The 24,285-nt window shown below is 53.4% G+C and overlaps 1 protein-coding gene across 3 annotated transcripts; it reads left to right on the forward strand.

The window, feature by feature from the left end:
* Positions 1 to 222: 222 nt before the first annotated feature.
* On the forward strand, positions 223 to 23,980 carry TRAF2 (TNF receptor associated factor 2). Of its 3 annotated transcripts, none has more exons than XM_040083401.2 (10): positions 223 to 359; positions 2,964 to 3,184; positions 3,763 to 3,841; positions 4,196 to 4,294; positions 14,434 to 14,505; positions 16,033 to 16,107; positions 17,050 to 17,409; positions 18,370 to 18,547; positions 20,097 to 20,245; positions 20,923 to 23,961. In XM_040083401.2, the coding sequence occupies exons 1-10, from the start codon at positions 342 to 344 to the stop codon at positions 21,139 to 21,141; spliced, it is 1,470 nt and encodes a 489-aa protein (XP_039939335.1). In that variant the 5' UTR covers positions 223 to 341; the 3' UTR covers positions 21,142 to 23,961. The 3 variants fall into 3 exon arrangements, with proteins under 3 accessions (XP_039939335.1, XP_039939336.1, XP_058279105.1); XM_040083402.2 differs by lacking the exon at positions 223 to 359 and adding an exon at positions 1,683 to 1,729 and having other exon boundaries at positions 20,923 to 23,980; XM_058423122.1 differs by lacking the exon at positions 223 to 359 and having other exon boundaries at positions 2,812 to 3,184.
* Positions 23,981 to 24,285: the final 305 nt, after the last annotated feature.

The following is a 24,285-nucleotide window of genomic DNA, read 5'->3' on the forward strand; positions in this document are numbered from 1 at the left end:
GCCCCGGGTGAATTCCCCGCAGTGAGAACATGTCCATTCCCGCCCCGCCGGCGCAGCAGGCGGTAAAGCCCCGGAGCTCCTGCGCCGGAGCCAGGCTAGGGGGGCAGGCAGGCTGGGGACCCCGGCTGACAAATCTTGCTGCTGCGACCTTTTGCTGAACAAGTTCCCCTGCGAAAAGCACCTCGCTGTGACCTCAGTGCGGGCTGCGCCGCGCGTTTCCCCCACACGACATTTTTTCCTGCCATCGCCGTCCTGCCGTCTCCGTCCTGCCACCGCCCATCCTTCCCTACCGCCGGCCTCCACCTGTCCCCCGAGCTGGCGCCACGGGACGCGAGGTGGCCATGGCACTCTGTGCGCAGGTAGGCGAGGGCCCCCAAAATGACCAGAAGTGACTTTAAAGCAATTCCTCAGGGTGCCAGGGCTCCCTCGGGGCCGTTTCCAAGGAACCAGGGGCTGCTCACCTGGGAAATGCAGCGGGAGGTGGCTGTCCCCGGTGGGACCCCGGGGGGGTCGGGTGTGCAGGGGATGCATGAAGGGGTCCCAATGCATGGATGGGGAGCCGCTGGGATGGACGAGGGGACCCAGGAGGTCCTAGGAGGTGGATGAGGTGGGCTCAGGGGATGGATGAGGGAACCCAGGAGGTAGATAAGGAGGAGTCCTGGGGGAGTGTGAGGGCATCCCGGGGGTCTAGGTTTATTCTCAGCAGGGTCGCCTGAGGCAGGGATATGGCAGGAGACCGTGGGGGGTCAGCGAAGAGTGGTGCTGGGGAAGAAGTGACAGAGGACGGGGTGAGGGAGTCACTGAGGAGCTGAGGGGAGGTGACATTGGGGGGTGACAGTGGGGGTGGCAGGGGGCATAGCTGGGTGTGACGGTGGGGTGTTGAGGGAGGCGATAGGGATTGATCTGGGGGTGTTGGGAGTGTGCACACGTGGGCGATGATGGGGTGGTTGTCGGTGTCGGGGGTGCAGGGTGGGGATGTGTTGGGGGCATTCGGGATGCAGGGATGGGTGACGTTGTTGGGGGGTCAAGGGTGTCGGTGTGGGGGTGTGGGAAGCGCAGGGGTGGGTGATGGTACTGAGGGTGTCGCAGTGTGGGGGGCGTCGGGGTCCCGCCGTTGCCGGTGGGCGGGGCTGTTTGCCGTGGGCGGGGCCGTTTGTCATGGGCGGGGCCGTTTGCCGTGGGCGGAGCTGTTCCGGGGGCGGGGCCGTTCCGGGGTGGGGCCGTTCCGGGGCGATGGGCGGGGCCGTTCCGGGGCGATGGGCGGGGCCGTTCCGGGGCGATGGGCGGGGCCGTTCCGGGGCGATGGGCGGGGCCGTTCCGGGGCGATGGGCGGGGCCGTTCCGGGGCGATGGGCGGGGCCGTTCCGGGGCGGGGCCGTTCCGGGGCGATGGGCGGGGCCGTTCCGGGGCGATGGGCGGGGCCGTTCCGGGGCGATGGGCGGGGCCGTTCCGGGGCGATGGGCGGGGCCGTTCCGGGGCGATGGGCGGGGCCGTTCCGGGGCGGGGCCGTTCCGGGGCGATGGGCGGGGCCGTACCGGGGCGATGGGCGGGGCCGTTCCGGGGCGATGGGCGGGGCCGTTCCGGGGCGATGGGCGGGGCCGTTCCGGGGCGATGGGCGGGGCCGTTCCGGGGTGGGGCCGTTCCGGGGCGATGGGCGGGGCCGAGCTCGCAACACGTGTCCGGGGGCGGGGCCCGGCGGCGCTTCCGGTGCTGGCGCGGAGCGAGGGCCGGTGAGTGCGGGGCCCTCAGGGAGCGGCCGGGCCGGGTCTCGCTCCCCCGGGAGCCCGGCCCGGCAGAGAGCTCTCCTAGCTGCGGGGAGCCCGGGCTACACGGGGGCAGCGGGGCAGCCGCGGGCTCTTCTCCGGTTCGCCGTGTCTCCTCTCGTAGGCGCTCCTCCCGGAGACGGGCTTGGGGTGTTCAGTCTGGAGAGGAGAAGGCTCCGGAGAGACCTCAGATCCCCTTCCAGTACCCAAAGGGGCTCCAAGATACTGAAGAGGGACTTTGGTCAAGGACATGGAATGACAGGGAAAGGAGGAATGGCTTCCACTGCCAGAGGGCAGGGATAGATGGGAAATTGGGAAGGAATTGTTCCCTGTGAGGGTGGTGAGGTTCTGGTACATTATTGCCCAGAGAAGCTGTGGCTGCCCCTGGATGCCTGGAAGTGTCCAAGGCTAGGCTGGACGAGGCTTGGAGCAGCCTGAGATCACAAGCAAGTGAAAGGTGTCCCTGCCCATGGCAGGGGGTGGAATGAGATGAGCTTTAAGGTTCCTTCCCACCCAAACCACGGGGCTCCACGGATGTGCTCCTTAGGTGTTTTCGGTGGCTGTGGCATGTAGTCGCAGGGAATAAAGGTGTGAGATGCATAAGCAGCCAAAACAAAAGCATTTTATTACTTTCCCCCTTTCCAATTTGCTCGTGCCTCTCGTGCCCTCATTTTTCATTCCTCTGGAGAACCTTCTGCGCCTAACTGGGCACCGCCACTAAATCTGGGCTCCACTGTATGCCCAGCTTTCTCCCAGCAACATTTGGGACCAGGTGCCTCTGGGTAGAATTTTGGTCCCTCCTGACAGCTGACAAGAGTGAAAGCAGGCATTGGTAGGCTGTGATGCCCACCAGGTTTTTGGTGAAATGAGTTTATTATATTTATTTCTTATCATCTTTAAGACAGTTTTTTACCTTATTTGGAGCAAGAAGCCTTGATATCTCTAAACAGGCTGCATTTCAGTCAGCTCGGACGGGGGGTTTATTAGGTCTGTCCTTCCTGTCTCTGTGTTCTGGATTTAGTTCTAAAATTCAACTTTCCTCCCATATTTGGGAGGTGAAGGCAGGCTTGTGGTGTGGTTTACATCAGTCTGTTCACTTGTGTTGGGGGACAGTCTAATAATCTGTGAGTAACACAGAGTTTGTATGACAAATCACCCCCATGCAATTATAATCAGTTGCAGAAAATACTTTTATTTTCAGTCTCTGGAGGTACAGCCAGAACTTTTCGTTCACATGGCAGCAGCAAACTCTTCTCCACCTGGTTCTTTGGATCTAAACCAGCCTGGGTTTGCAAAGGAGATCCTGGGAACTAAACTGGAGGTGAAATACCTGTGCTCCGATTGCAAGAACATCCTGAGGCGGCCGTTCCAGGCACAGTGTGGCCATCGCTACTGTTCCTATTGCCTGAAAAAAATCATCAGGTAACTGCTGTGCCTTCAGTGGGGAGACAAAATGCTTGAAAAGGCGTTTTCAAGAACAAAAGCGGACAAAAGTGTCATTTTCAGGACTTTCTCAGTTAGGGATCTGTGTTGAGTCATTGAGGTTCAGCATTACCTCTTCTCTAAGGGAATGTGTAATCTTTGACTTGCCTTTGTTGTTGCTCCAAAGCTCTCTTTTCCAGAATCCCCTGCATTGTTTTTGCCATTGAGGAGGCAGTCTTGGTCTATCACCCATCTCCTTCCATTTTTATCAGACTCATAAAGTCATCATTTCATTGCTGTGTCAAAATGGGAGAGGTTTAAGGACAAGTGGGTTTCCAGAGAAGTTTCCTTGTTTTCTGCCTCACTCTTATCTTTGAGTGATGGAAGCCTAATAGAATGATTGATTGGCAGAAGGAAAAAATTATAAATAGGCATCAAAAATACACACAAGCAAGGGCTCAATGTGTTGCTTTAAAAAATAAGAAAACACTGTCATTTCATAAAGTTACCAAAAATCAATTTATTGTTAAATCATAATTTTTTTTGTTGTGTTTCATGATTGTTTTTCTGTCTGATAGTGCTGGACCTCAGAAGTGTGCTAGCTGTATCCAGGAAGGAATATATGAAGAAGGAATTTCTATTTTGGAAACAAGCTCGGTAAGGAAAAATGCACTGAAAAAAAAATCTAACAGATCACTGGTGTCAGTAATACCAGTGGCAGTTTTTGTTTAAAACATGAGCCCTGAGAACCCCTTATTCCTAGGAGCCCTTTTCTTCAGCAGTGAGAAGGGTGATTACTGTGTTGGACTCCTCAGTGCTGAAATCCAGGTCATGTGTGTGCAAGCGGTGCCCTACTTAAAGCTGTCACAGCAATTTGGTTGCTGTTCACACACCTCTGAGGCTCAATGGGGCAACTGGTCTGGGAGGAGTTTTCAGAAAGAATTCAAAGTCCTGATCAAAACTGCAACCCCTCGGTAATATTTTGTGGTTTGCTTGTTTCTTCCATTTCAGGCTTTCCCAGACAACGCGGCGCGGCGGGAAGTGGAGAGTCTGCCTGCTGTCTGCATCAACAGTGGCTGCACCTGGAAGGGAACCATCAAAGAGTACGAGGTACAGGCCAAAGCAAGGCTTTGCACGTTTGCATCCTTCTTTCCTCTGTTTCCGTGGAAGGCTCAGGGTGTTGCCCGTGCCTGCTGACAGTGCGGAGAAGTTGTCAAATCCCTGGACTTCGCTGTCAGCTGGAGAGGTTCCCTGGGTGAGGGCTTGTGTGCCCTGCTGTGGGCACAGTCTGGACTGAGGTTGGCTCAGGTTTGCTTGTGATCACAGGGGTTTGCCTGTGAGCATGTCCTTTCCATGATGGGAACCACCTGCTCTCTTTGCAGCTCTTTTCTGCTATACAAGACTGTCGAGAAGCTGCTGTGCCATGAAATGGTTGTGAATTTCTCTGGATTTTGTGAACCTAAACTCTTCAGGTTCCATCAGCTCACAGAAAGTGACCTGATCCCATTTCAGCTGTCTCCAGAACTACCAGGACAGTGGGACTGGATGTTGGGTATTGGTCTGGTCACCCATCACCCCAAGATGTTCTGGGACACAAGGCTGCTGGACAGGATGGTTTTCCCATCTCATTTCTCCTTGAGGAGAGAGAAAAGAAATGCTACTACTAGCACCCACTAGCTTTTTAAATCAGGTTTTAGTTGTGGCTGTGGGTGCTTGGTCCATAGGATGTGTATGTACGTGAAGCTTTTGGTTCCTGAAGGACAATTTTGTCATCCCTCTTGAAATGGCAGAACCACTACGCAGGAGGTCTGAGATAAGAGGAATACATTTTATTTCCCTCTAACACTTGCTCCAGATAGAGATGATAGTCTGGTGGTTCACAAAGCTTTGGTGGTGACTGAGATGTGTTTCAGGAACAGGTTTAACCTCAGTCTGTCTAGGCTGACGCTAGGATTCTCTCGATGATGCCATTGCAAGGTGGAAGGAAGAAGCAACTGTTGTGCATCAGGCCTGAGTGTTTTGTCCATACTGTTGAGCCTGTTAGCAGAGATGCTTCTGCAGCTCTGCTTCCTTGCCCTGCTGTCTGAGCCTTCTGCTGTTTGCTCAAAGTTCAGTCCAAGAGATGAGGATGTTAGTGCTAAGTGGATCTGCTGCTGTGTACCCCATTTGTACATCTGTGAGAGGCTTGTGGTGTGGATTTGGGACTGAAGAAGTGTCAGGTGAAAAGTCTAACACTCCGACAGCGCAGAGTTTGGGGATCGCATGTCAGGGAACAGGGTACTCTGGTACTGAGGTTTCGTGTTCAGGCTGTGCTTGTGGCATCTGCAGATTGTTTGCTCCATGCTCTAATTTCTGCTGGTGCCCAGAAATCCGATGTCTTCTGCAATGATTGTAGTGAGGTCATCTTCATTATACTAAACCAAATTATATCTCTCAGCAACTTCCAGTGCTGTTTGTGCTGTGGCTGATGAGCTGTGCTGAACTTTTTCTTCTGGTTTTAAAGGAAGTCTTAGTCTGTTCTGGCAGAGCTTAGCAAAAATCTTCAGCTGCCGAAAGTTCTCCCTATGCGTTCTGACAAGTGTTTTGAGCGCTTGAGTCCGGCCGGAGCTTCCACTGGGATTTCAGAAGGACAGTGACCCGTCCTGGGATCAGGGCTGCAGGAGCATGTGATGCCCCAGTACTTCAGACACAGCTGATATGGAGCTCCTGAATGGATGAGCCTGTGCCTTGTTTTTACTCTCCACCTGATCTTCCTAAGCCCCAGTTTGGCATTTGCTGGGACAAAGGATGATTGATAGAAGTGTGGCCCTGGAGCACGTGGGCTGTGGGTCTGTGGCACGCGTCTTCCCTGCCAGGGGGTTTTGTGAGTCTCGGGGTGTCCTGTGTGGGGATTTGGAGCAGTGCCGGCTGCTTCCTCTCAGGGGCTGAGTCATCTCTCCTGCCTGCCCTGGTGGCATTCAGCCTAAGGAACGTTATTTTGTGCCCTCTCAGGAAAAGCTGGCTATTTCCTAGGAACTGGTGGGAGGAGGCAGGGTCTGGCTTGTGTTATCTTCTCCCAGGTGCGTGCCAAAGACCTGTGGCATTTAATCAAGACGGGCTATCCCCACACTGCCAGAGCCACGTGTGTGGCTGAGGCGGGCTGGGAAAGGAGGCATTGAGTGGCTGTGTTAGCCCAGAGCCTCTTGGTACCTTGGGCTAAGGTTAAACCCAGCCTCCAGGGCCACTGTGCAGAGCTGCCTGGTGCAGAAGAGCTGCATAAGTAGCTGCGCTGTGGGTAACGTCCTGCAGCAGCTCAGCACTCCCACTCTGGAAAGTCCCTCAGAGCTCTTTCCGACAGGACATGGAAAGTCCCTCAGAGTGAATTCACTGTTTGCAAATTTAAAAATCGTGTGTTGTGCTGTGAGAGGCTGCTCTCCCCTTGCAAATCAAGAGTTACTGTCACTTCTGGTCTGCTAATCTTATCAGGGCACACACGGGGAGAAAATGTTCTGCAGCTGGAAAGCTTAAGCCTCCAAAAAAGGAGCAAAATGGATTTCAGTTTTGCTTTCTGTTCAGGCAGACTTAAGTTTGGCTCTCAAAGGGAAACACAAAACTGAATGAGTGCAGTCTGCTTTGACATGACTTGCACTTTTGTTTCAAGCTGTGTGGACCGTATTAAATATTTAAGTCTGGATTTATTGCTGCATTTTTTCAGAGTTTGTACATATTTAGTGGCATTGGGATAAAGTAGTTTGTGGGGGGGCTGAAGGGGTTTTCCTTCTATTAGTGACCTTATTTCCTGATGAGTCTGTCTGCATGTACATTTGGAAAATCCAGCTGTGGGCATGGGTCTTTAGATTCAAGAGCAAAGAGTGATGAGGGCTGCAGAAACGAAACCCAGCCCGTTAAAGCAAAAGGAAAAACCTCAAAAACGGTCCTGGTGATATCCAGGAGAGGGAGTTTGTGGCTCCTCGGCTCTGGTGTGTTTTTCCTCCTGCCTTACAGTACCTCTAGCTGCCCACGTCCCTCTCTTGTTTATCAACATATCGTTGTCAGTTTTCATACACCTTTTATTTATGCTTTTCATCCCACCAGTTCCCTTCCTGTGCCCTTCCCCCAGGACTGGGATGGGAGGAGGGGCTGAGGAGGGGTACACATGGGGTCAGCTTTGGCATTTCCCTTGGTTACCCTAGACAGGGGGTTTAACTCAGCCCTCATCAGCTGGAAATAGAATTAACTGAGACATAAGGAAATGAAATTGTCCAATTTTAGGAAGGAGAACTAAGTTTTAAGCTTAAACATGACATCTGTATTTAAACTAAGTTTTGTGGGGCTCAGATGAGTTCAGCTCCTGGGGCTGAGCAACAGTCAGGTCTGGGAACATGCTGGCTTAGTCCATGCTGGGGGGCATGTGCTTTCCTCGAGTTTATTGTTGTCACTTTGGCTTTAGAGAGTTCTTTGTAAGTGAGACCTGGAAGGCTGCAGAAGGTGCAAAACTCTGAACCCAAGTGATGTTACTCAAAAGCCTGTGGTGTCAGAAAGGATGTCTGCAACCCCTTCTGGGCTATGTGGCTTCCTGGCACCAGAAGGACAGGATAACCAGGCATTCCTTTCTGCCCCCTGTTCGTACTCAGGAGATGCTGTAGAACCCCCATCACACCTTATCTAGGGAATACTTCCTCTTGAAAAGTGCTGCTGGGGGCCCTGAGCCAGGGGTTCCTCCCGTGCACTGTCATGCCCCTCCCTCCCAGCTGCACCCCAGGAATGCCCCTACAGGTTTTGGTGGTGATTTTCAGCTGAGGCTGAAACTTCATCTTCAGGGTTGTGCACATTGCTTAGAGGAGAGCTGTTGGTCTTTGAAGCTCGATCACCCGTCTCCTGCTCCACAAAGTTGCACCTCAGTGTTGTATCTGTGTTGTCTGTGTGGGGTACAACGCTCAAGGTGCTGTGGCGGGAACGCTTGGTGCTGCTGTATCAGGGTGAGCAGCCTTCTCTTTAAAACCCAGTACAGCATTTATTGTCTTCTTCTGAATGTTTTGGCTCTGCATTCTGGTCTGGTGATAAAGTGCAGTTTGCAGCTAGCTCCAGCCTGATGAGCAGGACCAGACAATTTTCGGGTGAGAGGATCCCTGACGTGCACATGCAGGTGACCAAAAGGACCTGCTGCTTTTGGAAAAGGGATCAGACACGCCCTTAATTTGCAGAGCCAGAGCTGAGGCCCACAAACACATCCCAACCATGCTTACAGTCCCCACAGTAATTGGTGTAGCTGGCTGCCCAGACATGAGGCGATTTCCCGTCCAAATCTGTGGTGGGAGGTAAAGCCACAGGGAGTGCCGGAGAGTGTGCGTGGGAGGGGGTTGGAAAGCCCCGGCTGCAGAGGGTCTGCTCTTCACTTCTGAAACCAGCTCAGCCTTCTTGTGGTGGCCCAAAAATGAATAGTTTTGACATCTGTCCCTTGGAGAATGAAAAGCTGTAAGTCACGGGGTTTGAAATGCAGATGAGTGCTAAGTGTGCCTTCTATGCTGTGAGGGAACCATTCACTATGAATGCAGCTTGGGGAATTGGGGAGGGATTTGGAAAAATCATCCTGGAGTGGGCCACCTCTTCATGCTTGTTCATAGTTGAAAGCAGCCAGGAGTGGCAGAACCTATTTTAGAAAATGGCAGAAAGTGTTTACTGCTGCTTCAAAAGCGTTGTACTCTCCTCAGCCCTAAGAAATCACTCTTGCCTTCACACTTGTCTTCGGTGCCTGAAACACTGCTTTGGTGTCCCTCTGCCAGCAGTCCCCAAATCAAACCTTTGTCTGTGCAGCCCTAACAGCTAATGAACAAAACTTCAACACTGAAAGCGAGAGTTCCTGCCCTGGGTCTGAACAGAGGTGTGGGCCAGGCCCACAGGAACCCCCACAAGACTTTTGCTGCCTTTTGTCCTCACTTAAGTGGGCACCAGGGACAGAGCGGCAGTGAGGGTGTGTTGGGTTCCCATGCCCTCAGTGCCTGCCCAGCTGGAGCCAACAGTACCTATTGATGCAAACTTCATCTTTGCTTTTGGCAGTTTCTTTGAAATTTGAGTATTTGTGATGCCAAGTGAACTTGCTTGGATCTGTCAACAGCATGTCCCAGCAAGGGAGAAATTAGTGTCTGATGCCAGCCTGTGTGATGGCCTCAGAAATCTCCCATTCCCATTTGGCACTGGGAACTGGAGGCTGCTTTCCTGCATTGTGTTGCTGGGCTCCGTGCAGCAGCACAAGGACTGGACGTGTGGTCACCCTGTGCCAGGTAGCCCCACTCACCTGTAGGGGAAAGGGTCAAACAAGCTTCGCATAGAACCAGCTTAGGACTTCCCTGGCAGGAGGAGCTGCAGCACAGAAGGGCATGGGGACTTGAGAGGAGCAGGGAATCTTGAAGCACCTGCCTTGTGTGGCACATTCCCATCTTGCAGGCTCTGGAGCCCCTGGGAAACTGACAGAGGTGCACAAAGCAATGGATGCTTCTTAGCACAAAGGATTCAGGTTCCCTCAGAACTCCCTCTTTTACTCTGGAGAGCCATTTTCAGTGTTTTCTCTACAATTCCATGGGAATTCCACCTTTTTCCTTGTGGCCAGGCTACCATGTCCAACAAGCCAAGTGCTGCACATGCAGTGCTGGGGCTGGAGACCACCCAAGCCCTGCTAGCCGCCGCTGTGCCCTGTGCTGTGGCAGCTGGCTTTCCTCTGCCATCCTGGTAGTTTTGCTTCTTTCTTGCTCTCTTACAGCTGCCGAGCCCTTGAGCTGTCTCCTTATGGTTACTGTTGCTGTGCTAGGAGTGACTTTCCAACGGTTTCCAAGAGCTGGGGATTTTGCAGGAGAGCTGCAGCATGCAGTTTGCTCTGAGCCTGTCCCTTGTCCCTCTGCCAGCCCTGCCCTTTGCTGTGACCTTCCCAGAGGCTCTCGTAGAGGTATCTCACAACAGCTGCTTCAACAGTGGCATTTCCCAGCTGCCTGCCTTGTCCCTTTGCTGGAGAGGGAACCCGGTATCATGCTGATGGATTCCTAACATGGTTACAAGACCTCCAAAAAACTGGACCTCTGTGGATGTGGCAGGTTATGAGCAAAGCAGCCAGGCAGCAGGGGCATGTCCTGCTCTGCCACCAGGGTATGGAGATAATGACTTCCAGCAGAAGCATCTTCCAGAGCTGAAATCAAATTTAGTGATGCCCTGAGATGAAATGGTGATCAGATTAAACTGCAGTTTTCCCTCTTGACTGAAGGAGAAGTAGGGAAGCAGCTCATCCTGGCATTGCATAGAACCAGAGAACACCCCAAGCTGGAAGTGACTCACAAGGATCATGCACTCCACTTCCTGGCCCTGCACAGACACTCCAACAATCCCACCCTGTGCATCCCTGGGAGCGTTGTCCGAACCCTTCTGGAGCTCTGGCAGCCTTGGGGCTGTGACCATTCCCTGGGGTGCCTGGGCAGTGCCTGAACACCCTCTGGGGGAAGAACCTTTTCCTAATATCCATTCTAACCCCATTCTGACCCAACTCCAGCCATTCCCTTGAGTCCTGTCACTGGCACACAGAACAGAGATCAGAGGAAGCTTCAGACCACAGTGAGGTCTGTCCTCAGCCCCCTTATGAATGATCTCTATGTGCTCCAGGGATCAGCTGCCCTTATTAAAACCTGCTTTTCCCTCTGTATGCCTGCACTCCCCTGCACAGCTACAGTGCAGAGTGCTGCCCTTGCTGTCCCAGATGAAACGGCCTTATCCTGCTGCCAGAATGTCCGGAGAGAAACTTCGTCTGCAAATAGTGCAAATTTTAAAAATATACAGCTTTTCTGCTTTCCTGATACTGACGTGGGAGATTCCCAATATACATGGGCAGCTCCATTTGCCAGTGGGCCTGAAGGCAGAGGGGAGAGCCCAGCACCTTTGAGCAGCCTGGAGAAGAGATGGCTCGGGGGAAACCTCACTGCAGCCTGTAAGTGCTTGAAGGGGGCTTGTAAAAAGATGCAGAGAGACTTTTTACATGGTCAGATAGTGACAGGAAAAGGGGGGCAGTTTTAAAGTAAAAGAGGAGAGATTTAGACGAGATGTTAAGAGGAAATTCTTCCCTGTGAGAGTGGGGAGGCCCTGGCACAGGGTGCCCAGAGAACCTGTGGCTGCTCCATCCCTGGAAGTGTCCAAGGCCAGGTTGGACAGGGCTTGGAATGACCTGGAAGAGTGGAAGGTGTCCCTGCCCATGGCAGCAGGGTGGAATGAGATGGGCTTTAAGGTCCCTTCCAACCCAGCCCATTCCATTATTCTGTGATTCTATCATTTCCCTCACACACAGCCCCTGACTCTGATCCTCTCAGTTGCCCTGGTCCTTCCACGGGCAGTGGTGTCTGATTTTCTAACCTTTCCGGTCAGCTCCCAGAGAATGGCCTGCCTGATGGTGGTGGGTGATGGGCAGGTGTCTGTGGGGTCAGGTTACTGTTTATTATTAGGGAAAGAAATTGATGTGTGGGTCAATCAACAGCTTTGGTTGTAATTGAGTGGGAAGAACCGGGTGTTGCTGAAGGCTGTTAACTCTGCCCCATTTGATTTTCCTGCTCTTGCTCTTGGATGCTGCAGGCTGGTGTGTGCCTCACTGGGTAAGCCATTTTCTTCCAGCTCCACTTGAATTCTTCCATGGCTGTCCCTTCCCTCTGATGTCTGTCTGACTTGATTTCCACTCTGGTTCCCTCTGGGAGGGTGCCTGCTCTTGCCTAGCCCTTCTCACAGTCATGGCTTTCTAGAGCTCGCAAAAACTTTGCAAGCAAGTGCCTGGATGTCAGTGGTGCTTATCCCTGTATCAGAAGCCACAGCTGTGGGTTTGAGAAAGATATAAACAGGAGGATTGCCCCATTTCTGGGGGAGTGGAGTGTGGCAGATCAGGCTCAAGTGCCAACCCCTGCTCTTGGCTCCAGGCTGGGTTGGATTTCTTCCAGCAGCGATACCATCCATCTCTGCTCTGACACCCTTGTGGGACGAGAGGAACAGGGGTTTCCAGAAGAGTCTGAAACTGTTTATACAGAAATGTTTGGATCTGCACTGGCTGCAGCTTCTGGGTGTCTATTTACATACAGAACAGTTTGAGTTCAGCAGGGCTGGTTTCCTTCCCGTGCTGCAGGCAGGGCTGCCCACTCTTGGGCATTGTGGTGCAGAGAGGAGTCAGGATGGAGGATAAGTGCTGGGAGGTGGGAGTGTGGAGAGGGTGGTAGTTTCACACCCAGCATGCTGGCATGGGAGACTGTAAGTTTAAAATACTCCCTTTTAAAATAGTTGCTTCTGCAGTGAAGTTTCCTTCTTTCATCCAGACCATCTGTTCTGCCAGTGCTTTGTGGATCATGGGGTAGATGTTATCAGGCACTTCTAGAACTTGAGAGCAGTAGGTGGATAGAAGAAAGGGCTCAGCCCCTCTGAGTGAGTGGGATAAAGGCAGGTACTTGGCCTCCTCCCCCTCTGCAGGCAACAGCATCCATGCAGGCAGTAGTGTCTGTGGGCAGCAGTGTCCGTGTGGCAGCAGTGTCCATGTGGGCAGCAGTGTCTGTGTCTGTGTCCGTGTGGCAGCAGTGTCCGTGTGGCAGCAGTGTCCGTGTGGGCAGCAGTGTCTGTGGGCAGCAGTGTCCATGTGGGCAGCAGTGTCTGTGTCCGTGTGGGCAGCAGTGTCTGTGTCTGTGTCCGTGTGGCAGCAGTGTCCGTGTGGGCAGCAGTGTCTCTGTCCGTGTGGGCAGCAGTGTCCGTGTGGGCAGCAGTGTCTATGTGAGCAGCAGTGTCTGTGGGCAGCAGTGTCTGTGACTGTGGGCAGCAGTGTCTGTGGGCAGCAGTGTCTGTGGGCAGCAGTGTCTGTGTTGGCAGCAGTGTCTGTGGGCAGCAGTGTCTGTCGGCAGCAGTGTCTGTGACTGTGGGCAGCAGTGTCTGTGTGGGCAGCAGTGTCTGTGTGGGTAGCAGTGTCTGTGTGGGTAGCAGTGTCTGTGTCCGTGTGGCAGCAGTATCTGTGTTGGCAGCAGTGTCTGTGGGCAGCAGTGTCTGTGACTGTGGGCAGCAGTGTCTGTGTTGGCAGCAGTGTCCGTGTGGGCAGCAGTGTCTGTGACTGTGGGCAGCAGTGTCTGTGGGCAGCAGTGTCTGTGGGCAGCAGTGTCTGTGTCTGTGGGCAGCCATGCCCCCCCAGACCCTGCCAGCTGGCCAGTCATCTTTCCAGGGACACACAGTGAAGCTCTGAGCCTAAGTCATTAACTTAAAGTATAAAAAGGAGAGAGTGACCGAGAAGCTGGAGTGGAGCTACTTCCGGTTTCACTTTCAGCGCACTTCCCAACGTGTGACAGGGTGAGGTTTGCGCATGTTCCCCCAGAAGGCGACAAAGATTCAATGTGATGAGGTTTTCAAACATCTGCTTTCAGATTGCTGCATTAGAAATGCTCCTGGTTGGATTTTTTTTCTGTCCCTACCGTGGCAGGAGACTTCAGTGCTCTTATCTTTCGAGTTTTGATGTGCATATTCATGGTGTTTCCAATGCCTTGTTTCAACTGGTGGGTGTATAACAAGAAGATTTAAGCAGTGTGGAAATGGCATAGAAGCAGAGGCATGTTCCACCATTCCATTTAGCACTGTTGCCCAAGAGTCTCCTGAGGACAGAGGATCACGTTGCCCTGGTCGTTTGTTGAGCCTCTCTGGCCATCACCCCACCCTGACTCTGGCTGCAGGGGCAGGTGCTTGTATGCAGGGACTGGTAAATGAAACAGTTTAAAAATATTTTTCTTTCTGGTTGAAAAATGGTATTCTAATTCAAACGTGAAGATACAATCAGACAGCTCAGCCTGGCGTGTGATGAGCTGGCACGGGGCCTGTGCCTCAGCTGACTGATAACCATTACAGTGGAAAAATCCAAATTATCCTGCTGAGGTAGTGGCTTGCTCCACTCAACCTGCCTCAACCTGTCTTCTCCTGGCAGAGCCATAAATGGAGTTTCCTGTTGATTATCTTGTCCATCAAAGCAATAATTTGATTTTTTTTAAGGCATTGTGGCAGCTTTTAAATAGAGGTTGAGGCTATGTAGGCACCCAGAGCTGGGGTAGCCTGGAGGTCACAGGATGAGTCAGCAGCTCAGAGGGATCAGCGTGACCAAGGTCTGGGTGTAGGTTGGTAAATCCAGCGCTCGGCTGTTACAAGATATAAACCCACCCCCGTGGGATTGTGCCCATCAAAGAACCTCCATGGGGCTTTTATTTGAGAACAAATGTTTCCTGTACCTTCCTTCACAGGCTCATGATGAAGTCTGCCCTGAATTCCCGCTGACTTGTGAAGGCTGTGGGAAGAAGATTCCCAGGGAGAAGGTATCCGTCCGACCCTGTGCCACGGGGGTATTTGGTGTCCTGGTGGGCTGAGCTTGGCATTCTGGGAACAGGGAGGAGCAGAGTCCGTTAGGAAATGAAGTGGGGAGGACAACTGAGTGGCAGCTGTTAATGTGGATGTGAGTTTTCCATAAGGATGGGTGGGAGGGAATGTGGCTCAGGGGCACTCACTCAGGTCCGTGTTGGTGCTGCTACTGCCACCTCCTTTGGAACCATGTCTTGGCGCAGAGCCTCTGTGGGAAAAGCACACTCATGGGTTTATGTTCAGTGTAGAGTAACTGCATCAACCACTGCTGCAATTTTGGAAAGAGAGCCCATCTCCAGCTATATTAATTGATAGCTAATTAATCATCTATGGAATACATGCCTATAGCATCTCCAGGTTGCTGGCTCCTGGGACAAGGCTCAAAAGCCTGAAAAATTCAAGTTTTGGGAAACATTTTCAAAAAGCGCATTCATCTGAAACCGTCTTGCCTTTTACAGGCAAATATTTTTAGTAGCAGTGTTGGAAAAAGCCCTTTAGCAGGGCAGGGGAGCAGAGACAGCAAAAAGAGGAGCAAAGCAGTTCTTCCAAATGGGCAGCATAAGGATGGGGTAGGGCTGCAGCCCACCTTATCTGCAGGCTGAGGTTTGGGGTACATGCCAGCTTATCTGCAGGCTGAAGCCCAGGAGGGAGCCAGCTCATGGGGTCCCCATGGGTGATCTGGGTTTAAATATTAACTTCCGTGTTTATCTCTCCAAACTCTTGTTGTTTACTTGCTGTCATGTTAACTCTGAGTAACCTGACTCATTACACAAGCCAGATGGATCTAGAATCCTTTAAAAAAGTGGTTTAAAACCAGTTTTAATTGACATCTGTTGCAGCAGATGTAGGAGTTAAGTGGGGAGGGAATGTGGTGATTGTTCAGAAGAGAGCTCTGGTATCTGATGGTGAGGGGTGTACTAAACCCAAGCTGAAGCTGTGACAGTGCTTGTTGGATTAATCGTGTGCTGTGTGGGAACCTGAACAAGTCATCCCAGTGCTGAGGGGTTAGTGACACCTCTCTGCAGAAATGTAATGCTGGGGGTGGAGATAAAAATACCAGCCTGTAGCACATCCTGACCAGAGTTGTGTGAAGTGCCCAAAAATGAAACGTGCCCTTGTTTCATGGGGTTGTTGCCTATGCCTCCCATTCCTCAGGGAGAGCTCATTATTCTGCATCCACAGCTTATACCTGTACCCATTTTTTTTTCTCTCTTGCACGTGCAGGTGAGCAGTGAGACCTCCCAGCCATCAAGAAAAGGAGAAATTAAGCTTTCTCCAGGGGTCAAGGCTGTATTTGTATTCCAGTGAAAGTCACACCTGATGGAGGGCAGAGCCCAGGTTTAGTGGGCACTGTGGCAGCTGGTGGTTAGCCACAGCTTGGGCATTCTTCAACTTGGCTGCAGTTTCCCAAATGTCAGTGGGATGGAAGGGGAGCACTGGGGACACATAAGATCTTAACACTGCCTTCCTTCCTGCCTTTCTAGTTTCGGGACCATGTGAAGACGTGTGGTAGATCCAAAGTGCCTTGCCGGTTCGAGGCTGTGGGCTGTGCTGAGGTGGTAAGGGCTCCTCTTCTTGGGTTACCTTGGGGCTTTTCAGTCCCAGCCTTAGAGTTCACCTGCAAACTGCTGGTGCTCAGATTGTCACATGTGTTTACCTTAAGGTATTTGATTAAACCCATTGCGCATGGAGCTTCACATCATCTGCTGTAGAGAGTCTGGGTGTCCCAGGTGTTGCATTCCTGTGGAAAGAAATCTCCTCCTACTTTAAGAGCACCCTAAGTGCTTTGGGACTCTGGTGATTGTGCTACTTTCAGGGGGAGTGGCTTCACACTGTCAGAGGTCAAGTTTAGGTGAGATTTTTAGGAAGAAATTGTTCCTTGTGAGGGTGGGGATGCCCTGGCACAGGTTGCCCTGAGGAGCTGTGGATCTCTGGAAGTGTCCAAGGCCAGGTTGGATGGGGCTTGGAGCAACCACGTTTAGTGGAAGGTGTCCCTGCCCAAGGCAGTGAGTGGGACAGGATGAGGTTGAAGGTCTCTTTGAATCCAAGCAAGTGTGTAATGACTTGTGATTACAGTGATTCTGTAAGCAAAGAACTGGGGCCAGGCCATATTTCTCGGTATCACTTAGTTTTTGCAGCTCCCACTGGTTCATATAAATCCCTCCTCCAGGGGGTTATGTGAGGCTTTGTCCTTTTTTGCTGTTAGGTACATCTGACAGAGCTTTTCTGGGAGGGGTTGGAGAAAGGCAGAGCAGACCAGTACAGCTGGGGGAAGTGTTTAGCATCCCTCATTGTATGTGATTTGAGGCATTTCTAAAACAAAACAAAAACCTACACCACCCCCACCAAAACACATTTTTTAATTATTTCTTTGGGTTTTTTCCCCCTGTAAATCATAAATTTAAAGCTGGTGTTGTGAACTGGATAGGAGGATTGGTTCTGTGGATGATGACACTGTAGATTGCACATGCTGAATGGGGGATGTATTTCTCTTCATGTAGGTGGAAAATGAAAAACTCCTGGAACATGAAAGGAAGTGTTTGGCAGAGCATCTCTACATGCTGCTGAGCTCTGTGCTCAGCCTCAAGACTCATACTGGGGACCTGAAACCCCTTCCTGTCCTTTCCTCATCACAAAACAGCTCCCCACTGCTGGCAGCAAACGCACTGTGCTCGGAGTCGGAGCTCTCCCGGTCCCTGGAACTCTTGGGAAGGTGTGAGGCCCTTGAGAGGAAAACAGTGACCTTTGAGAACATTGTCTGTGTGCTCAACCGGGAGGTGGAGAGAGTATCCCTGACAGCTGAAGCCTACAGCCGCCAGCACCGGCTGGACCAGGAGAAAATCGAAACGCTGAGCAACAAGGTGTGTAACTGCTCACCTGGGCTCCCAGCACTCCCAGCAGAGACTGTTTCCTGTTTCCATTCCATTTCCATTCCATGTCGTGAGCTAGCAGGGCTTCACCACCTGGCCCTGAAACTCAACAAATCTGAAGGCAGAATTAAAATACCCTTTGTGCTTGTGCCTGACCCTCAACAGCTCCCTGGAAAAGCTGGAATTTAGCTGACCTGTATAAAACGTCGGATCTCTGTTAATTATTAAGCTGGGCAAGATACCGAGGGGTTCTTCCTCAGCCAAGTTTTTGGACAAGAGGCAGAGCACCCAGAATTTCACTGCATCTCCTTGTGCTGCATCTCACTGGATCTGTGGGGCTGCCTACCTTCCAGATCTTGCCAAAGGAGTGCCATCAATGCTGCTGCCTGCAGCAACAGGCTGGAGGTGTGAAGGAGCTGCCTCCACCACTCTGCTCCAGCAGTGTCTGTGGAGTGCTCCTAGTGTTCCTGGCACCTGGAGCTGTGCAGTTTGCAGCATACCTGTGCTCTCTAGGCAGCTGATCTGGTGTGACCCTGTGTGAGCTGGCAAGGACAAATCCTCCAGAGGGTGTTGATTTTTGCTCTTTCTCAGTTTAGTTTTGTCAAAATGCTGAGTTATTGGGGATTTTTTCCCTCGTCCTCACTTCTTGTGCTGCTCAGCCAATGGAGCAGCTCCTTGGAAGGAGTTTTACGTTGGCTACAGGAAGGTTTCCAGCTTAAACACTGACCCGTATGAATGGATCTTCTCCAGAGTGACAGGGTGCAAAAGGAAGCTTCAGTGGATTGGCTTATGTTGTTCGATTTCTCCCTCCCACACTCCCTGTCCATTCTGGAGAAAGTCTCGCACTAAGGAGTAGTGCCAAGGGGATGCCAGGGTCTCTGGGGTTTGCTGGCTCTCCCAGGCCCCAGAGCTGGTGTGTTTCTCACCTGCACCGTGTGTCCCACTGAGCAGGTCCGACAGCTGGAGAGGAGCATTGGGCTCAAGGACCTGGCCATGGCTGAGATGGAGGAGAAGATCCGCAACATGGAGGCTTCCACCTACGACGGGGTTTTCATCTGGAAGATAACGGAGTTTGCCCGGAAGCGTCAGGAGGCAATAACAGGCCGCTCTCCTGCCATCTTCTCTCCAGGTGTGCAAAATCCCAAAAATCTTTTGCATCCCAGCTGGATGGGTGTGGGTCTTGTGGCAGGTCCTTTGCTTGGGACATGCTGCCAAGGCCAGGCTGAGAAAATCAGGCCAAGAAAAAAAATATTCTATGTGGAAGCGGGTGTTTTGTCTTGGAGAGTGAAGCAGGCAGCAGTGCTGTTCCAAGAGGGAAGAGAGGGCTGAGCAGAGAGAGGTGCAGGCTGTGGATGGGATGAAGAAAGGGAAGTGGCTGTAATTGTTTGGTTTGCATTAAATATAAAGGCAAGGAAATACCAGCTGATAGCTGTGTTAAAGTAAAGGAAGTGGAGTTGCTGCTTGCAGTATTGTGAGAACAGAGTGATTGACATAAGGTTTGGGAAAGGGCAAAATCTTGAGTGCAAAACAGCAAATTGTACAAGGAAAGTTCATTCAGGGCCTGACCCGGGACGAGCCAGGGTGAAGCCCATTGGTCTTGGGGGGGTAGGGGGATGGCTTTGCTGCGTTTCTGCTCTGCTCCTTGCCTGGGCCAGGGAGAGCAGGATGCCTAGCTGCCTGGTCCATCTCCCTGGCTATTCCCACCACTCTGGAGCCATCCTTTCTCCTGTTCCTCTATGGGTATTGCATTCACAGCATGAGGAGAATGCTGAGAAGGCCCAGAGAGACAATGGGGTTGTTCTCCGTGGACTAGCAAAAGGGTCATCTGTCGTGAGAGCCTTTGGGTGAAGCAGGTGGGGAGGCAGGAGCAGAGGGAATGAGCTGGGGATTGCTAAAAGGGACGCAGTGACAAAGACCTGATCTCTTGTCCCTCACCCTGTGGAAGAGCACAGTGTCTCTGTTATTCATAGTCTGCCTGTTGGGAAAAGCACCAAGTCCTGCAGTAAAATATGGGCTGTGGCCTTTGATCTCTGCCTGTGCCCACTGAGCCTTGCCAGTCCCAGATGCACTGCTCTGTGGCACTCTGGAAGGGTGGCTTGTGGCAGGTCCCATTCCAGGCTGTGACCCCACAGAGGTCTGTTGTCACACCACAGGCATTCCCAAGACTGCTGGGGAAGGAAAGGGCCTGAGATCCTATCCCAGTCATGCCCAAGTCATTCCATAGGGATCCAAATGAGAACTAAAGCTCACTTGCTTGAGTCCCTGCCCTAACTAGAGGCACCAGCTCACAGCAGGGGTGCTGAGCGAGCTCTGCCCCAGCCAGATGCTTTAATGGGGGGCATTGCTCCTGCTCACCGGTGTTACTGCCATGAGCCACAGCTCCTTTAGCACCGGGGTGCAGGAGGATTGGCCCAACTCTGTGGCAGATTTCCCCTGGCAGTGAGGGAACAGGCAGGGGAACAGCAGCACCTGCAGCAATGGCAGCAGCTGCTCTATTGCACAGCGTCTGCTCAGGCCAGGGGCTGCGCTGCCTGGCCTTGGGCTTTCCAGACCACCTCTGGTGCAGCCCAGACCTGGCTCTTCCCAGACTTAAGAGCCCTCCGAGTTCAGAGAATCTGCTGGTGCCAGACTGTGCTGCATTGGAGCCTCACTGTGCCTGTTCCACACTTCTCTGACAGCTTTCTACACCAGCAAGTACGGCTACAAGATGTGTCTGCGCGTGTACCTGAATGGGGACGGCACCGGCCGTGGGACCCACCTGTCCTTGTTTTTTGTGGTGATGAAGGGACCCAACGACGCGCTGCTGCGGTGGCCCTTCAACCAGAAGGTGGGTCTGGGGAAGAGCCCACTGTGTCCAGCCACGGCCTGGCTGGTTTGGCATCCACTTGAGCTTCTCGGCACTGTCACTCTGGCCCGCTTGGCGAGGCAGAGGAAGGGCTCTGTGTTGGCTGTCCTGGGGGTTCTCTAGGTGTACTGTGGGGCAAGGGGATGACACGGGATGTTTGGATCCCCACAGACCCTCTGCAGGGGTTGAGGGCAAAGGGAAGGTTGTGATGGCCTCAGAGCTCAGGGACAGCAGGTGCTCACTCCACGTCAGGAGCTCAGCTCCCAGCTCCTGGGCACCGCAGGTTTGCGGAACACACAGAGACTGAGTAAGCAGGCACGAGCGGATGCAGAGAGGACAACAGCCCTCGCTTAGGGAAATGCACTGTGTGCAGTGTTGGTACTGAGAGCAAGGTGTAGGTTTTCAGTCAGTCTGACAGCCCTGTGCTGCCACAGGGAAGTTTGCAGTGACAGGCAGGATGTGGGGATGGGGAAAATTTCTACAGGATGTTACTGCGGTGATGTTCTCTGCTGGTCCCACTCAGAGGCATTTCTCTGGTTTGCAGGTGCGCAGGGTGGCCGTGGCTGCCGGTATCTGCACGTCTGACATCAAGTCACTGGGCTGGGCTCCCATGTGTCTTTAATTCAGCCACTCCCCTGTGTTTTCACCTTTCACCACAGGTCACCCTGATGCTTCTGGACCAGAATAACCGGGAGCACATCATCGATGCCTTCCGCCCTGACGTGACGTCCTCATCCTTCCAGCGCCCCGTCACAGAGATGAACATCGCCAGTGGCTGCCCCCTCTTCTGCCCCGTGTCCGTCATGGAAGCCAAGAACTCCTACGTGCGTGATGATGCCATCTTTATTAAAGCCATCGTTGATCTCACGGGCCTCTAACCCTCCTGACCTCGGAGCAGTGAGAGTGGAGCCAGCACTGCCCAGGGCATCTCCTGCTTGTGCTGCACTTCAGGCGGGTCTCAGAGCGAGAGGAGGAGGCACAGAGAGGGGAAAAACCCTTCCTGAAAAGGGACCTTTGCTCTGAGTGGAAACAAGGTGTCTGATGGGAGCCCTCTTTCCTGAGGAGAGGGTTGGGTGGACACTGGCAGGCTGTGGGATATGGAAGATTTCCTGCAGGGACTTGGGTGTCTGAACTGCTGCTGTCTGGACTCCAGTGGAAACCAGTGCAGCTCTTGCTCTGCCAGTTCAGCCGACATCCACAGCTCTCTGTAGTAAAACAGCAGTTTGCCCTGCCTGAGCTCCACTTCCTGTGGATTTTGGCTCAGCTGTCTAGGATTTCCCTGTGAGATCTCAGTGTTCCTGGAGGTTGTGTGCTTTGGGGTGCCATGGCTCTGCACTGCTGGTTGCTCCACACGTGGGAGGCCAGGAGGGTGTGTGACAGCTGCAGTGCCAGCTGGGCAAGAGAGACACAAACTGGTCTGATGCTGTTGGTGTGTTTGGAAGGTGCTGAGCCCAGCTGCAGGGCAGGGGAGCCCTGAGTCCAGCCCTCGCTGGGTATGTGATGGCTGGTGTGTGCTGGAGTGTCGAATGGGGCAGGTGGTGCTGCTGCCTGGGAGGGACCATAGGGCAGCACCCAGAACGCCTATAGGGAGGGAGAAGGGAATCTGCTGTGGAAATTGTCCCTCCTGTGGCAGGACACAGAGTTGGTGTGCACCCTGAGAGCCCCAGGCCCTGTCCCCCTCTGCGCTGTGCCGAGCAGCGCTGCGTGGGATGGGTGCTGTGCTGGGAGCTGTCTTTGCTCATAAGCAAAGGCGCAGGCTCTGAACTGGCTTCACTCCAGCGGTGGGACAGCTCCACCAGCCTTCCCTGCTGTTGTGCTCCATGCCCGTCTGTGGCCACGCTGCCGTGTCTGTCTGGGCACTGCCAGCTCGGGCTGCGGGATGTGTACTGTGTGCCCATGCAGTGGGCATTGCTGGCCAGCGCTTGCCCTCCCACAGGGCCTGCAGTCACCAGCAGCAGCTCTCCCTCACTGTTCTTCCCTGTCCCTGAGCTCAGGAGTCGTGGGCCAGCTGGTTCCACGTGACAGTACCCTGAATCTCTTCCTCCACTAAGACCCCATGTTGAGCCTGCAGCCACCTGGGGGCTGGAGAAGTAAAGTGTGCTGTCCCCTTCCTGTCCTTGGGCTCCTTCCCTCTGGGCAGCACTTGTTCAGCAGCCATGAGAAGGTTTCTCTTGGTGTTAGTGGGGAAGAACTGGCTGCCACATCCCTGCATAGTGCCCTCTGCAGCTTTATTGTGGCCATGGGTAGCTCTGGATGGGCCCTGATCCAGGGTGGACTCAAAGCTTTGTTGCCTCCTTTGCCTGGGCTTTCCACACCCCTGTCAGTGGCTGAACGTGCCCCAGGAGATGTTTTGTTGGTGACAGGAACCAGCTGTGAATACCCTGCAATGATTGGGTCCCTGGTTGGCTCCTGTGCAGCATGGTCACACTCCACCCACCAGCAGCTCCTGCCAGGTGCCCAGCCTGGGTCTGGTGGCTACAGAGCCTGCCAGGCTTGTGCCCTGCGCACACCTTGGCTCTGGCACAACCACCCTAAGGGGTCCAGAACACCATCAGGCTCTGCCCTGGCAGGGAGCCCTGCAGGGTCTGGCTATCCCCCATATGCTGGCACTGCCCTGACCTGCCCCTGGGCCTGTTTGCAATGTCCCTACTGCTGCCCAGGAATTTAGGGGTGCCCAATGCCCTGCAGGCTGCTGGCCCAAGCTGAACCTCTTGCAGCCATGGCTGCTGTGCTGGCCAGGGGCTCTCCAGACAGGTGCTGGGTTGACCTTTGAGCCCTTTGGAATCGCTGTGGGGAACTTCTCATACCTGTGTGTGCAGGGCCTGGGGACAGATCCATCCACTGCTGTTGCAGAGGAGGACAGAAGCTGGTGACAGCACAGCCTAGCTGAGGAGGGAGAGGAGTGACAGGACTCTTCCCTTAGTGCAAGCCCCCTTCCAGCCTGTCCCAAGGGACAGATCATGCCCTGTGTTGCTGCTCTAACCCTGTGCCTTATGAGGAAAATTCCAGGCTAGCTCCCTGCTCCCATCTATGGCAGCTCCCCAGGGATGCTTGGAAAAGCCTGGGAAGGGAGAGGAAGGTCAGTTCTGCTCATAAATTGCTGGGAATTAAGTGTTATGTGTGGGAGAGGCTGTTCTGTGTTGATCAGAATGTCTGCTTGTGGGGTGTCTGGCTCCTGTGTGCAGCAGGACTGGGGGCTCTGGCCAGGTAGTGCCAGGAGGGACTGTGGAGACAGTGGCTCAGTTGTGGGTGGTCTGGGCTGTTTTCAGGGTGGGAGCTGCTCCTCCTGCCGCAGCACGTTTGGAAGGTCAGTGGGAGAGTCGGTGCTGCAGCAAAGCTCAGGCTGAGTTCTTCAGGCCACGGCGTTACTGCTGGAGAGGAAACGGCCTGTCAGCCCCTCCTGCCGGGAGCTTTTTCCTCCCCACCCATCTCGTGCTGCTGACCCTGTCCAGGCCTTTTTTGGCTCTTAGCGGCTCTGGAGCTGGCAGCAGGAATTGTGCTTCTGTGCTGCAGGCAAAGGCCCAGGCCCTTCCTGGGCACTGCTTTGCCAGCCCGGTGACCCCACGGACAAACACTGGGCACAAGCCACCACTGGAGTTTTGTGGGACTTTGTTCCCTTTTGACTACACCATTTCAGCCGGGCACTGTGAATTAGGTTTTTTTTTTCCTTGAGGGGGTAGTATGGTCAGAACCACTAATAAAAGCTGTTTTAACAGCATCATTGTGTATGAACCCGGGGATGGTGGGCACAGCATGAGGGAGGATTGCCTCGGGGTGGCTGGGTTTCTGTGCTGGGAGCTCTCCCCACCTCCTGCCTCCCTGCAACAAGCTCCTGCCTCCCAAATAAGAAGGGAATGGGGGGGCTGTAATAGGAAGGGAAGGAGATGAACTCTGTCTGCTGGAGCTTCACTGGGCCAAAAGGCCAATGGCAGCCAGTGCAGCAGTGCTGGGTCAGTGGTTCCAGTGGTTCTGCTGCTGCTAAGGCAAATCCAACACTCCTGTTCCTGGGTTGTAACAGCTCT

The sequence above is a fragment of the Hirundo rustica genome, chromosome 20 (genome assembly GCF_015227805.2).
Source record: "Hirundo rustica isolate bHirRus1 chromosome 20, bHirRus1.pri.v3, whole genome shotgun sequence".
NCBI classification, from domain to species: domain Eukaryota; kingdom Metazoa; phylum Chordata; class Aves; order Passeriformes; family Hirundinidae; genus Hirundo; species Hirundo rustica.

Excerpts from the sequence above, each read along its gene's own strand:
- TRAF2 (XM_058423122.1), top strand. The coding sequence starts at position 2,907 with ATGACAAATCACCCCCATGCAATTATAATCAGTTGCAGAAAATACTTT. Across the intron at positions 3,185-3,762 it reads TGCCTGAAAAAAATCATCAG|TGCTGGACCTCAGAAGTGTG; the intron begins GTAACTGCTGTG and ends TCTGTCTGATAG. Across the intron at positions 20,246-20,922 it reads GGTGGCCCTTCAACCAGAAG|GTCACCCTGATGCTTCTGGA; the intron begins GTGGGTCTGGGG and ends CTTTCACCACAG.